At 37.9% G+C, this 13,653-nt stretch overlaps 1 protein-coding gene across 11 annotated transcripts in view; it reads right to left on the reverse strand.

Annotated features, from left to right (window-relative positions):
- Positions 1 to 13,653, reverse strand: part of Cdk12 (cyclin dependent kinase 12) — a 78,428-nt gene that overhangs the window by 42,303 nt on the left and 22,472 nt on the right. For all 11 annotated transcript variants that reach the window (XR_003378853.1, XR_003378852.1, XR_003378851.1 and 8 more), the window contains exons 6-8: positions 11,459 to 11,648; positions 5,863 to 5,919; positions 4,983 to 5,084 (exon numbers count right to left, since the gene is read on the reverse strand). Coding sequence is in view for 5 of the 11 variants with exons in the window: in XM_026789896.1 (XP_026645697.1) it covers positions 4,983 to 5,084; positions 5,863 to 5,919; positions 11,459 to 11,648 (349 nt within the window). In the remaining 6 variants the exon portion in view is untranslated. The remainder of the gene's footprint in view (positions 1 to 4,982; positions 5,085 to 5,862; positions 5,920 to 11,458; positions 11,649 to 13,653) is intronic.

A 13,653-nucleotide genomic window follows, 5' to 3' on the forward strand; every position in this document is an offset into this window, starting at 1 on the left:
TTCTCTGTGGTTTTGGAGCCTGTCCTGGAACTAGCTCTTGTAGACCAGGCTGGTGTCGAACTCACAGAGATCTGCCAGCCTCTGCCTCCCGAGTGCTGGGATAAAGGCGTGCGCCACCACCGCCCGGCTGAAATGGTTTTAAAAAATAAAAAACATCGCCTGATGAAGATGCTCTCTTTTTCCCATTGTCCCACAGGGCAGGGAACCCTGATTGCTCTTCGGGCTGAGGAAGGAGGGGGACTTGATTGGGGGAGGGGGAAGGAAATGGGAGGCGGTGGCAGGGAAGAGACAGAAATCTTTAATAAATAAATAATTAAAAAAAAAACAGACTAATTTGACCCTGAAGTAAACAAAGAGTTATCTCTAGGACATTATTAGTATAAGGATAAAACTGAAATAAGGACTATATATTTATCCTATACAAACTTCCTTTCCTAATTAGCTCTCGGGTTGACCTCAAAACTGGGATCTTCCTGCCTCCATGATGGGGTTCAAAATTATAGGTTTGCACTATACTGCCCAGGTATTTTAAATTTCTTGATTTTCATAATTATATTATAGTTATATAAGATGATATTTCTTGAAAGTATTTCAGATAAATGTAAAGGGGAAAAAATACAAATACTCCATACATTTCCTCTGTCTGAAATAATCTGTAGATTCAACTCTAGGGGATCTGAAGCCTCTGGCCTCAATGGGCACTAAATTGGTGGACATATACCCAGATACAGACATTTACCTATACCTAAATAAAAATACGTTGAAGGTTGTGGTGCACCCCTTCAATCACAACACTTGGGAGGAAGAATGTTGGATCTGGGTTGGATGCCAGCCTAGCAGTCTTCATAACGAGTTCCAGGACAGTCAAGGGATATATAAAAAGATCTGGTTTCCAAAACATTTTTTAAAAAAATGCCAATATTGTGGTGCTAATTATTTTAATGTACTTTTTGTTGGGTTTTAGGGACATATATTCTCATGTAGCCTAGGCTGGCCCTGAATTCCCAATTCTTCAGCCACCACCTCCAAAATGTCAGGATTTCAGGCCTTTACCACCACCCTGGACTCTGTATACACTTTTATTTAAATAAAATGTTTCCTTAATTCTTTTTTTTAAAATATTTATTTATTATGTATACAATAGTCTGTCTGTGTGTGTGCCTGCAGGCCAGAAGAGGGCACCAGACCTCATTACAGATGGTTGTAAGCCACCATGTGGTTGCCGGGAATTGAACTCAGAACCTTTGGAAGAGCAGACAATGCTCTTAACCTCTGAGTCATCTCTCCAGCCCCCTTAATTCTTTTAGAATTCTATATAATGTATTTTGATCATATTCACACCCCACTTTAAAAATGTTTTGTATTGGTTTTTTGAGACAGGTTTTCACTGTATCTATCAAGCCTGTCCTGGAACTAGCTCTTGTAGACCAGGCTGGCCTTGAACTCACAGAAATCCATCTGCCCCCCCTCCCCCCACGAGTGCTGGGATTAAAGGCATATGATACCACTACCCAGCTTTTTTTGTTTTGTTTTGTTTTTCCAAGACAGTGTTTCTCTATAGCTTTGGAGCCTGTCCTGGAAATCACTATGGAGATGAGGCTGGCCTTGAACTCACGGAGATCCACCTGTCTCTGCCTCCCAAGTGCTGGGATTGTGTGTACAACCACTGTCTGGCTTATTTTTTTTATTATTTATATGTGGGTTTCTTGGAGGCTAGAAGTATTTTATCCCCTTGAGCTAGAATTACAAATATTGCCTGTTCTGTATACTAGAAATTGATCCATGGTCATCCACAGGAAGAGCAGCAAGCGCTCTCAACTGCTGAGCAATCTTCTACCCCCCAAGAATTTTATTTTAAATTATATGTATTATGTGTGTTGGGATGGGGGTATGAACATGTTTATGCACATGCCCTGGAGATCAAAGATATCAAAATCCCCTGGAACTAGAGTTATGGATGGTGGGAACCAAACCCAGGTTCCTCAACAAGGGCATCAAGTGGTATTAATCACTGAGCCAACTTTACTGGCTCCAGCCCCTCTACCAGTATTTTTATCGCCTTCTTCCTCTTTCTCCTCTTCTGATTCTTTGGTCTTTTCTTTGAGAAAGGGTTTCACTACTTATACCTGGCTGGCTTAGAACTTGCTATGTAAATCAATCTGGCGTCCATCAGAGAGATGGATTCACTTGCCTTTGACTTTGAAGAACTGGGATTAAAGGCCTGTACCACTCACTATGCCTCATTCTATTAGCCTAAAAATGTACTAAAACAAAATTTTACGTCACCTACAATTTGCTTTATTAACTTTTTTAGTGTCTTCCTTAATTTGATTAGTGGGTAACTAATTCTTTCAAAGTTTGGTCAGAGGGCGAAAAAGCAAAATTAAGGTTTGTTTTCATTATTAACTGTCAAATTAACTTTTTGCAGTTTTAAATCAACTAGTAAAATAGGAAAGCATCAAAAAAGAAAATCACAAAGGAATAGATAGCCTTATTTATTTTGGAGACAGTGTTCTCAAACTTATTGAGAAACCTGCGAAGACCTTGTAAATTTTTTTTTGGGGGGGGGGAGTTTCCACACAGGGTTTTTCTATGCAGCTCTGGCTATCCTAGACCCATTCTGTAGTCTAGACTGGCCTAATGAACTCGGAGATCCACCTGTGTCTGCCTTCTGGGTTCTGGGATTAAAGGTCTACACTGCCGCGGCCACCCAGTTAGATCTTTTTTTTTTTTTTTTTTTTTTTTTTTGGTTTTTCGAGACAGGGTTTCTCTGTGGCTTTGGAGCCTGTCCTGGAACTAGCTCTGTAGACCAGGCTGGTCTCGAACTCACAGAGATCCGCCTGCCTCTGCCTTCCGAGTGCTGGGATTAAAGGCGTGCGCCATCGCCTGCCTCCCAGTTAGATCTTGAATTCCTGATCTTCCTGACTCCATTTGTCAACTGCTTCATATATAACTAAACTACTCTTTATACTTTCTGCCCAGATTTGTACATATAAGTGCTAAAATGACAGCCGTGTGCCACCATACTGTCTCTGCTTCAGAGTTTTCTTTGATTTCAGTTTCCAGTGGTGTGAAAAACTATATCATGTAATCAACATTTTAGTCATCACAGTAAGCTAGCAGGATGTACAGGCTGAAAAAACAATACAAAACAAAAAACCAAACCCGCAGGGCAGCGGTGGCACACACACCTTTAATCCCAGCACTCAGGAGGCAGAGGCAGGCAGATATTTTTTTTTTTTTTTTTTTTGAGGTAAGAGTCTCTCATGTAGCCTTAAGGATGTCTCTGAACCTAATTTACCTGCCTCTAGTTCTTCCTCCTTCATCTTAATAGGTTGTTAACTTTCCAGCTTAGCTATAACAAAATGGGTTTTTGAATATAAATATACCCAATTTCACTCATTTAAACTTAATTTAAGCATCATTTGATTTAGATAGGCTACCATCTTGTTGAATTATAAAAATAAAAACTATAGCACTCCCTTAAAGACTTATAGCAAAGGAAGGGAGAAAAATGGGAAAGATGACACACTATTTTATAAAGTATGGATGTGGGAATCAAAACCAATGAAAGGTGTCAGCAGTGTGACACACCACCTACTAATAACAAATGTGGGCCATTTAGAATATTTAGGCCCCTTGCATGGTGGTACATGCTTAAGCACTTGAAGGGACAGGGTGGCTGAGCTCCAGGTCAGCCTGGACTATATATCAACTTCCCAGCCTGCCAGGGCTATATAACAAGACCCTGTCTCAAAAGAATAAATAAAAATAAAAGCACTTTGATTTTTAACATAGATGTAGCTTCTAATTTCATTTTCAAGCCAGGAGTGGTATACAAATCTGCAATCCCAATACCTGGCAGTTAAATGCAGATAAATTAGGAGTTGAAGGATTTCTTGGGCTATACAAAGAGCTTGATGATACCCTGAGCTAAAGAGGAAAAAAAAAAAATTCAGAGTAGCTATGTTGGTACACACTTACAAACGCGGTATTTAGGAGGAAGAGGCAGGAAGATTGCCACAAATATGAAGTCAGACTGGCCTATAGTATAAATCAACATAGCCAGGGCTAGAGATACCCTGAGTAGAAAATGAAAAGGAAGGAAGAGAAGGGGGTGGGAGTAAACAGATCAAAAAGGAACACTTCTTAAGAGAAATGGCTGACAGCAGATAGAAGGCTGGAACATGAAAATGAGGAAGACTATTAAAGATTATTAACAATGAATCAAGAGTATTCAACAACTAACCTGATCAAATTTAAACTAGACAAAAATTAGAAAGTGTGAAAAAGAATCAGTACAATAAAAACTGGATAAATGGCTAGAATATCAAGAGCACTTTTCTTGTCCTGAAGAGGACCAGAGTTTGGTTCCTAGCGCCTTATCAGTCAGCTCACAACTTCCTGTCTATCCCTAAGGGATCGGATACCCTTTTCGGGATTAAATGGGCACTCCCAGAAGCATGTATATGCTCATGCTTACTCTCTTCTATTCTCCTCTTTTCTCTTTCCCTCTCACATACTTTCAAAATAATTATGTATTTTTAAAAAGAGTACAATTGTTACATCAAATATGTAAGTCTATCAGTTCCTAATGAACATAATAAAAATGACAGTGACAACAACAGATACCCAGCTTATGAGAAGTCTATAGAATAAATGATCTAGTTTTCTATAGAGACTGTTAAATAAACAAATGACAATGATGAGACTTGAGATAAGCTGGGCATAGTGATACACGCTAACTGGAGGCTAAGACAGAAGCACTACCAGATTCAGGAAAGACTGGGCAACTGAAATAAGTTGCTAAATTGTTTACTTTTTTGAAAAAAAAAATATAATTTACTTTTATCTATATTTATGCATGTGTGTTAAGTGTACATACACTTAGGATGAAGGACAAAGGGCTAACATAGACAGGAAACAGTATATATTAATACTATGTGAATTACAAACAAAGCAAAAGGCTAAAAGAGTCTTACCCACAGCTCCAAACATCAATGGCTGGTGTGTATCTCTCCTCTCCCAGTAGCAGTTCTGGAGGTCGATACCACAAAGTAATGACTTTGTTTGTGTAAGGGCGACTGAAACATAAAACCATCAGGTTGTAAATGTACAATGGCATTTGATAGAAAATGTGTAACTAAAAACCAATGAAAAAAGCTGCCAATTGAAGATGAGATTGTTAAACTCACTTCCAACAGCAAATTAGCAAGTCAAAAGGAAGCTGTACAGAAGTGAAAGATGAAAGCACTTCTAGTCCAATCTGTGTTAACTTATTTCAGTGAAGGGCTGACTGAAGAATGCAAACAATGTCTAAGATCTAGGTGGTACATGAGATGTTCACATGCCTTTAATGCCAGCAATCCACACACATGTGGAAGACACTCAGACATAAATAGACACAAATACACATGACACAACACAAACCCAACTTCAAGATGATCTGATACCACTTCAGTCAAGTGTGTGAAAGCAACCCATACAAGATTAAAAACAAAGAGTCTTTTTAAAAAAAAATGAATGAGACTGAGCATGATGGCCCACACCTTTAATTCCAACACTAGGCCACTATGTAGACAGAGGTAGGTATGTATTTCTATGAGTTCTACCACACTTAGTGCAACATAAGCGAATAAACAAAAACATTTAGGTTGGAACATATTCAAATACTTAAGGAGTTTTAATAGTCACTATAATTTGTAGAATTTGAGTATCAAAAAATTAAAAGGATTCTTCTCTAGTTCCCACACAGTTTTACTTTTTTTTTCTTTTGAGATAGTGCTCTTACCGTGTCAAGTTGGCCTAAAATTATGAGATACAAATAAACCTTCCCATATGGAGTTTTAATCAATGCCTTACCTTTCTTCAGAGTTATATAGCCGAGCAAGTCCAAAATCTGCTAGTTTGATTTGCCCACTGTAAAACAAACAAACAAATAATTATTTTCATAAGAAACAACTCTCAAACTACACTTGGAAACATAAGTGCCAATTAAACCTAAAAGAATTATAAAAAAAAAAAAGTAATTATTTCTAAAAGGTTACCCTCCCCATTTTAGCCTCTCCTAACAAAGTTTGTAATGCCTCATAAAAAAAAAATATATATATATATATGCACACACATATGTATTATTGAATTTTTAAATCTGATTTCTATTTTTTCACATTCATTTTTACCATGGAGTCTACATATGTTACCCAGCATGGTGTCCAACTACTAGACTTAAGCATCATCATCTCATCTCAACCCCGTCAAGAACTGTAACTATAGGTATGCATCTCCCACAACAGTTTTAATTATTTTATTTTGTTTCTTTATTATTATTTTTAGACAAGAGTTTTCCACATAGCCTTGCCTGGCCTCAATCTCACTCTATAGACCATGTTAGCCTTGAACTCATAGAGGCCACCTCATTATACTGAGATTAAAGGTGTGCAACGCCACTTTTGAATATTTATTTCACGGCAGACATCTGTGTCTAGTACCTGCTAAAGTAATAACCTAATAATGAAAGAGGTGGGGAGAAATGGTCTGTTCTAGACTAAGAGATAGTTAAGGCTAGGCATGATGGCACATACTTCTAATCCTAGCATTAGAGGCAAGGGGTTCAGGTTCATAGCTAGCCTGGGCCTCAGAGTATGATCCTGTTTCATAGCACAAAAAACTGGAGATATACAGCTGAGTGGCAGAGAACATTCAAGGTACCTGATAGCTCAGGTAAGACAAAAATCAGATAGTACGGGCTGGAAAAATGGCTCTGCAGTCGAGCACTGACTGCTCTTCCAGAGGACCCAGGTTCAATAACAAGCACCCAAATGGTGGCTCAAAACTGTCTGTGACTACAGTTTCAGAGGAGCCAACACTCTTACACAGGCATACACACAAGTAAAACATGAATGTACATAAATAAATATATAATCAGAGGATATAGGAAAGAGGTTATCCCAGGAGGTGGTTCCCAAAAGTATGAGCAAAGGGACAGACTATTGAAACAAGAAAAGTAATAGCAGCAAAACTTTACATTAAAATCAACCATTATCATAAAGAGTCTGAACACCTTTATCCATTTGCCCAAAATACTCCTTCTTTACTATATGAAACAGGATCTCACTATATCATACAATCTTGGCTTGAATTTATGATAATCCTCTAGTTTTAGCATCCCAAATGTAGGGATTATAAACACAAACAACTTCACCTGGCTCATAACATTTTAAAGTTTAATAATTCATAAGCAAATTAAAAAGAAAAGAAAAAAAGTAAAGGAATATTTATCTTCTTTCAAGAAAAATGGGTTGGAGAGATGGCTCAGAGGTTAAGAGCACTGACTGCTCTTCCAAAGGGACCTGGGTTCAATTCCCAGCACCCACATGGCAGCTCACAACTGTCTGAAAATGCAGTTCCACGAGATCCGACACCTTCACACCAATGTACATAAAAATAAAGTTAGATAAATCATTCAAAAATATTTTTAAAAAATATAAATGGAAGGAAAGAAAAGAACTCTAAAACTATGCTATATTCCCAGCACATTTATTAATTATTTATTTAAAGATAAGGTCTTATGGTTCAAGCTAGCCTGAAACTCTGTTGTGGAAGTACTGGCAAATTTCGGCATGAACAAAAACTGCTATTATTTTATTTATTATATTCCAGTGACAAAAAGAAAACAGATCCACATATAAATAGCAAAAAAATCCTTTCTGAGACTGTGGCTTTAATATGTCTTTTGAAATGATCTTCAAGTACTTAGCACCTTCTTTTCCTGAAATTCAACTGTCTATCACAGTATATTTCCTTCCCTTAACTGTGTGTTAATGTCACCTCTGACCTTATGCTTTGCAAATTTTCTTTTTAAGTATTATAATTTGTAATCTGATATCTATGACTACTCCCTTTTTAAACATGACCATATTGCTGTCACTATTTTCCTTATTCCTGTCTTTTTGGCCATTTCTCTTGTATTCAACTTAATTTTGTTATTTAGACAGGGTCTCATTATGTAGATAAACCTCTGCCACCAAGCCTGACTCTTCTCCTCCCACCCCTGATAACCACCTTGTGCTTGTGCTAAATAACTGGAATATGTCCAACATACACATAGCCATTCACAGAACCCTCAGGGCTAAGCCTGGAATGGTTAAAGAACCAATAAATACTTCTACTGATGGAGAAGACACTATCTTCTGTGGCACCCAATAAAAATGAAGACCACTGAGTACAGAGCAAAGTGAGCAGGATTAGAAACTTGAAGGATCAAGTTGGCTTGTGGCTTCCCACATCTCAATTAGTAACCATGACGGACTTCAATTTAGTATAAAATTTCAATCTCTATGACTCTGGAAGTCAGGAACTAGTCAAAGGGGATCCCACTAAAAATATATATAAAACAGAACTATAATTATTACTTGTTCCGAGATATCCTCTCAGGAAGAAGAAAATAAAATACTAAGTGCCAAAAAGCCTCAAACTGACAGCTATCATTAAATTTTCTTTTGTTGTATAGTTTAGGGCTATACTACTGAGCCACAGCTATAGCCAGCTATAATCCTAGTTTACTCATTGTTTTTTTCAGCTAGGCAGTGGTGTGCACACTTGTAATCCTAGCACTCAGTAGGCAGAGGCAGACAGACCTTTGAGTTTGAGGCCAGTCTGGTTTACAGAAAATTCCAGGACAAAACAATTGTATTTTTCTTTCTTAAATAATTTTTTTATTTTTATTTTCTTTTTTTTTTTTTTTAAATATGCATTGGTGTTTTGCCTGTATGAGTATGGCAGATCTTGGAGTTACAGACAGCTGTAAAGTGCCATGTGGGTACTGGGAATTAAACCAGGGTACTCTGGAAGAGCAACCAGTGCACTTAACTGCTGAGCCAGTCGCCAATTGTTTCTTCACTGAGAGTCTTGCTATGTATCCCTGGCTGGGCTGGAACTCACCACGGAGACCATGATGGCCTTGAACTCCTAAAGATAAAACCTGTCCCTGCCTCCCAAAGGCTAGAATTAACGGTGTTTATTTACCACACTTACCTTTAGACAGATCTTTTTTATTCTAGACAAGGTCTCACTATGTACCTCTTGCTGTCCTAGAACTATGCAGATCATGCTCATGCTGGTCTTGAACTCACAGAGATCCATCTGCCTCTTCCACTCAAGTGCTGAGATTAAAGGCATATACCACTATGCCCAGCAAGACAGTCTTACCAGTTACTAGGCAAACTCAAATATACAATTTTCTTGCTCCAGTCTTCCAAGTAGCTGAGACTACAGATGAACTATGAATTATTGATATAGTCTTAGTAGAATATTTTGAGTTGCAGAGACAGGAAGAGAACGGATTAAAAAAAAAACTTTTTTCAAAATGGTGTCTTACTAAATTGTTCAAGCTAGCATAGACTCCTGATTCTCTCACTTTAACTTTCCTACTAGCTGCGATTATAAGAATGTAAACATAGTTCCGGTTTAAGAATAAATCTTTTTATGTCTTGCTTCCCTCACAATAAAGGCATTAAAGTATAATTTAAAGTACTGCTTTACAAAGACATCTTGAATGCCCCCCTCCCGAACTGTAGATAACAGGAACCTCTTCAGTAGGATATACATAATCATAAACTGGTTTCTAGTAACAATTTGGATTCACCTTTCACCATAATTGCTTTACTGCATGCTCCAGTAATAATGTTTGTAATTATGTTTATAGTTTTCTAAACATAATACACCACTTACTTTTTTTCTTTTTGAAGTTAAGAGTCTCAGTTTCAGGCTGGCCATGAAACTGCTATGTGGTACTACAAATCAAACCCAGGTCTTGGTGCACACTGGCACTACCAATTGAGCTCTATTCCCACTCTACTTTCAAATCCTCAGTCTTCCTTCCTTAGCTTCTACAGTGCCGGTATTGCAGCCATGCTCTCTTTCATGTGCTTTCGTATAAGCAATGTCAGAGATTTTGGTTCTTCGTTGTCAATCTTTCTGATAATTTCTATTTATTCCTCAAAGCTGCATCTTTTCAGGTGATTCTAAATTAAACAAACTAACATGGTCTGTTATGGTGATGTATGCCTTCAATCCCAGCACTTGGGAGGCTGAGAAAGAGAATCATAGTTAAAAACCACTTGCGGTACATACTGAGACTCTGTCTGGTGAGGGAGAATTGTCTGTATTCTGTCAATCATGTTTTAAATAAATGCTGATTGGCCAGGCAGGAAATATAGGTGGGAAAACCAGACAGGAAGTAGAAATGATATAATGAGAACAGGAGAATTCTGGGAAGGAGGAAGCTGATTCCTCCCACTCCTGTCCAGACCACCGAAGCAGCGCAATGTGATCTGCCCCACTGAAAAAAGGTACTGAGCCACATGACTAACATAGATCAGAAAAATGGGTTAATCAAGATGTGAGAGTTATGGGCTGGAGGGATGGCTCAGAGGTTAAGAACATTGCCTGCTCTTCCAAAGGTCCTGAGTTCAATTCCCAGCAACCACATGGTGGCTCAAAACCATCTGAAATGAGATCTGATGCCCTCTTCTGGCAGCAGGCAGACACACAGACAGAATATTGTATACATAATAAATAAATACATATTAAAAAAAAAAAAGATGTGAGAGTTAGCCAGTGATAGGCTAGAGCTAATGGGCCAATCAGCTTATAATTTATGGAGACCTATGTGTAATTTTCTTTGGGGCTAAACAGCTGGGGGTACCTGGCAGGACAGAAACCCAACAAGCAAGCCTGGCCCCCCTTCATGTTACATCTGTCTAAAAATTCTTACTGAATTGAAAAGCTAAATTGCTTAGCTCTACTCCTTAACTCAGCTGTAGAGTGTAAACTACCAGGCTTTTACTGTTAAAATTTGGAAAATCTCAGGCAATTCCACACAGCTGCTTATTCTACCTCCTACCACAACCACCACCAACCTGTGAGTGTGAGTTTGTGTGTGTGTGTGTGTGTGTGTGTGTGTGTGTGTGAGAGAGAGAGAGAGAGAGAGAGAGAGAGAGGGAGGGAGGGAGGGAGGGAGGAAGGATAAGAATTTGTGTGTGTGTTGGGGGTATGTTTGTGTTGAGGCAAGGTCTTCCTCTAAAAGAAGTAACTGACAAAGTCAGTTGACAGGGGTGGGATGTTTCTTTCCACTAAAGAAGGATACTAAGAACCAAATATATATTTAAGTTTTCTCTGGATAACAGCACTATTTTTAACTATATGGTATATTCTCTAGTAGATTAATACCCTAGAATGTTGGCAATTAAAGAATATTTGAAATCCTATTTTATTAATTCTAACATTACATTAGAAAAGATGGTATAAAAGAGAGGTCAAAAGGAGACAACAATAAATGAACACATTCAACATGTATAACAAGTAAAAAAAAAAATTGCATTGCTTATATCCCAATTATCTAGACCAAAATCCAAAAGAAAGGGAACAAATGATTAGCCTCATTTGCTTATTATGTTACCTGTTATTCAGCAAAATGTTAGAACATTTAATATCCCGATGGAGGAAATTCTTTTTGTGACAGTAATCCAATCCTTCCATTAGCTGTTTCATGAATGACTTGATATGGTCCTCAGAAAAGTGCACCAAACCTGATTCTAGTAGTCCCATTAAGTCATGGTCCATATATTCAAATACAAGGTAAAAGGCACCTACATAACATGAAAAAAATTTTAAAAAAAGTTGAAATAACAATTCCCAAATTTGAATATAAATAAGGTTAACTAGAGTCTCCCTGGAACAACCGATTTTATAGATAAATGACCTAAAAATTAGACTAATAAAATAATTTTCCTTTTCTAAGGATATATAACACTATTGCAATAATCACTTATTTATTTATAATATAATTTATACTAAATAAGTAATAAATCAATAAATCTTGATACCCACACTATCTATATGTGAATTATTTATGTTTTAAGAGAACTTAATATTTATATTATATACTTCAAGAACAAAAGTTTATTAACAGTTACAGACCCTGGGACAAATCAATTAGCTGGCAATTATAGTTTTTCTGTTTTATTTTGTGTAAGACAACCATGCCCATTTGTTATAAACTGGGTCTTTTTTTTCTTGACGTATTTTATTTTATATGAAGAGTGTTTTGTTTGCATATATATCAGTGCACCACATCCACGCACGAATCATGCATAGGACAGAAGATGATACTGAATCCACTGGAACTGGAGTTACAGATAGTTGTAAACTGACATGTGAGTGTTGGCAAGCAAATAAGGGTCCTTTGAATCACTTTTTCCAACTCTCCTCTTTCTACTCCCTTTTTTTGAAACGGTATATATCTTACTATATATATGTAGCCCTGGCTGGCCTGGAGCTGACTGTGCAGGTTGGCCTCTAACTCTGGAGCACAATTCACAATTGCCTATAATTGCAGCTCCAGAAGATCTGATGTCTTCTGAACTCAATGGCACCCACACACATGTGCTATAAACTTAGACTAACACATAAATTCAGAAATGGGTAAAAAGTAGTAAGAAACACACTAAAAATAGCTGTAGGGAATTTGGAATTTATACCAATGTTGTAAATGTGGAATTCTAGTCCTACAGGCTGAGGCTGTAATTTACTTGGGAGAGTGTTTGCCAAGCATGCATAAAATCCTGGGTTTGTACTATGTTTTTGTTTTCCGACAGGGCTGGCATTGAACCTACACTGCAGATATGTAGATCTGCAGACCAGGCTGGCCCCCAAACTGCTTAAACCTCCCAAGTTTAAAGACACACACCACTATGCCTAGCAAAACCATGTGTGGTAGAGAAATTAAAGGTCACCCTTAACTACACAGTTATAGAGAAGTCTGGGAATTTTGAAACCTTAGCAAAACACAACAAAATCCTCCAGGTTTATAATTCTGTTCAATAGTACCATAAAAAAAAAATCCAACCCAAGGTACCAAGTGTAACTAGGCAAGTAATCCATAATTAAGCTACATCCTCAGTACAAGGCAGGGATTCTTAATATATAGGGTAGACTTCAAGAACTCTCTCACATTTCCCAAATGGTATGCATTTATTTTATAAAGAGATAGAATGTTTTTGTGTAAGTGTGGATGTCCACACAGTATGTGCACAACGACACCCTGGCTCACATGTACACATGGTATCAAGGGTAAAGGTTGACTCTGGGTAATTGTCCTCTTCTATCATTCTCCACCTTATTTTTTGAGACAGTCTCACACTAAACTTACTGTTCAGTTACTAAGCTTACTGTTTTCACTAGAGAGACTGGGCAGTGAGTCCCTGAGATTCATTTGTCTCTGGCTTACGAAATGCAGGATCAGAGACATGCATTGTTATGCTCAGCTTGGGTCTTCATGATTGCATGGCAAGCACTTATCCACAAAGACAGCTCCTCATCCCTTTGCATTTCTTTTTTCCTTTCTTCATTTTTTTGGGGGGTGGGGGGGTGAAGAACAGAATGAGGACACAAACATTCTCAGTTTCCCGAAAATTTTCAAACAGTTCAAAGTTCCAATAAAGAAAAATGGAATTAAAGGAGTACCTTGGAGGCGGGCGGTGGTGGCGCACGCCTGTAATCCCAGCGCTCGGGAGGCAGAGGCAGGCGGATCTCTGTGAGTTTGAGACCAGCCTGGTCTACAAAGGGAGTTCCAGGACAGGCTCCAAAACCACA

The sequence above is a fragment of the Microtus ochrogaster genome, unplaced genomic scaffold, assembly GCF_000317375.1.
Source record: "Microtus ochrogaster isolate Prairie Vole_2 unplaced genomic scaffold, MicOch1.0 UNK31, whole genome shotgun sequence".
Lineage (NCBI taxonomy): Eukaryota > Metazoa > Chordata > Mammalia > Rodentia > Cricetidae > Microtus > Microtus ochrogaster.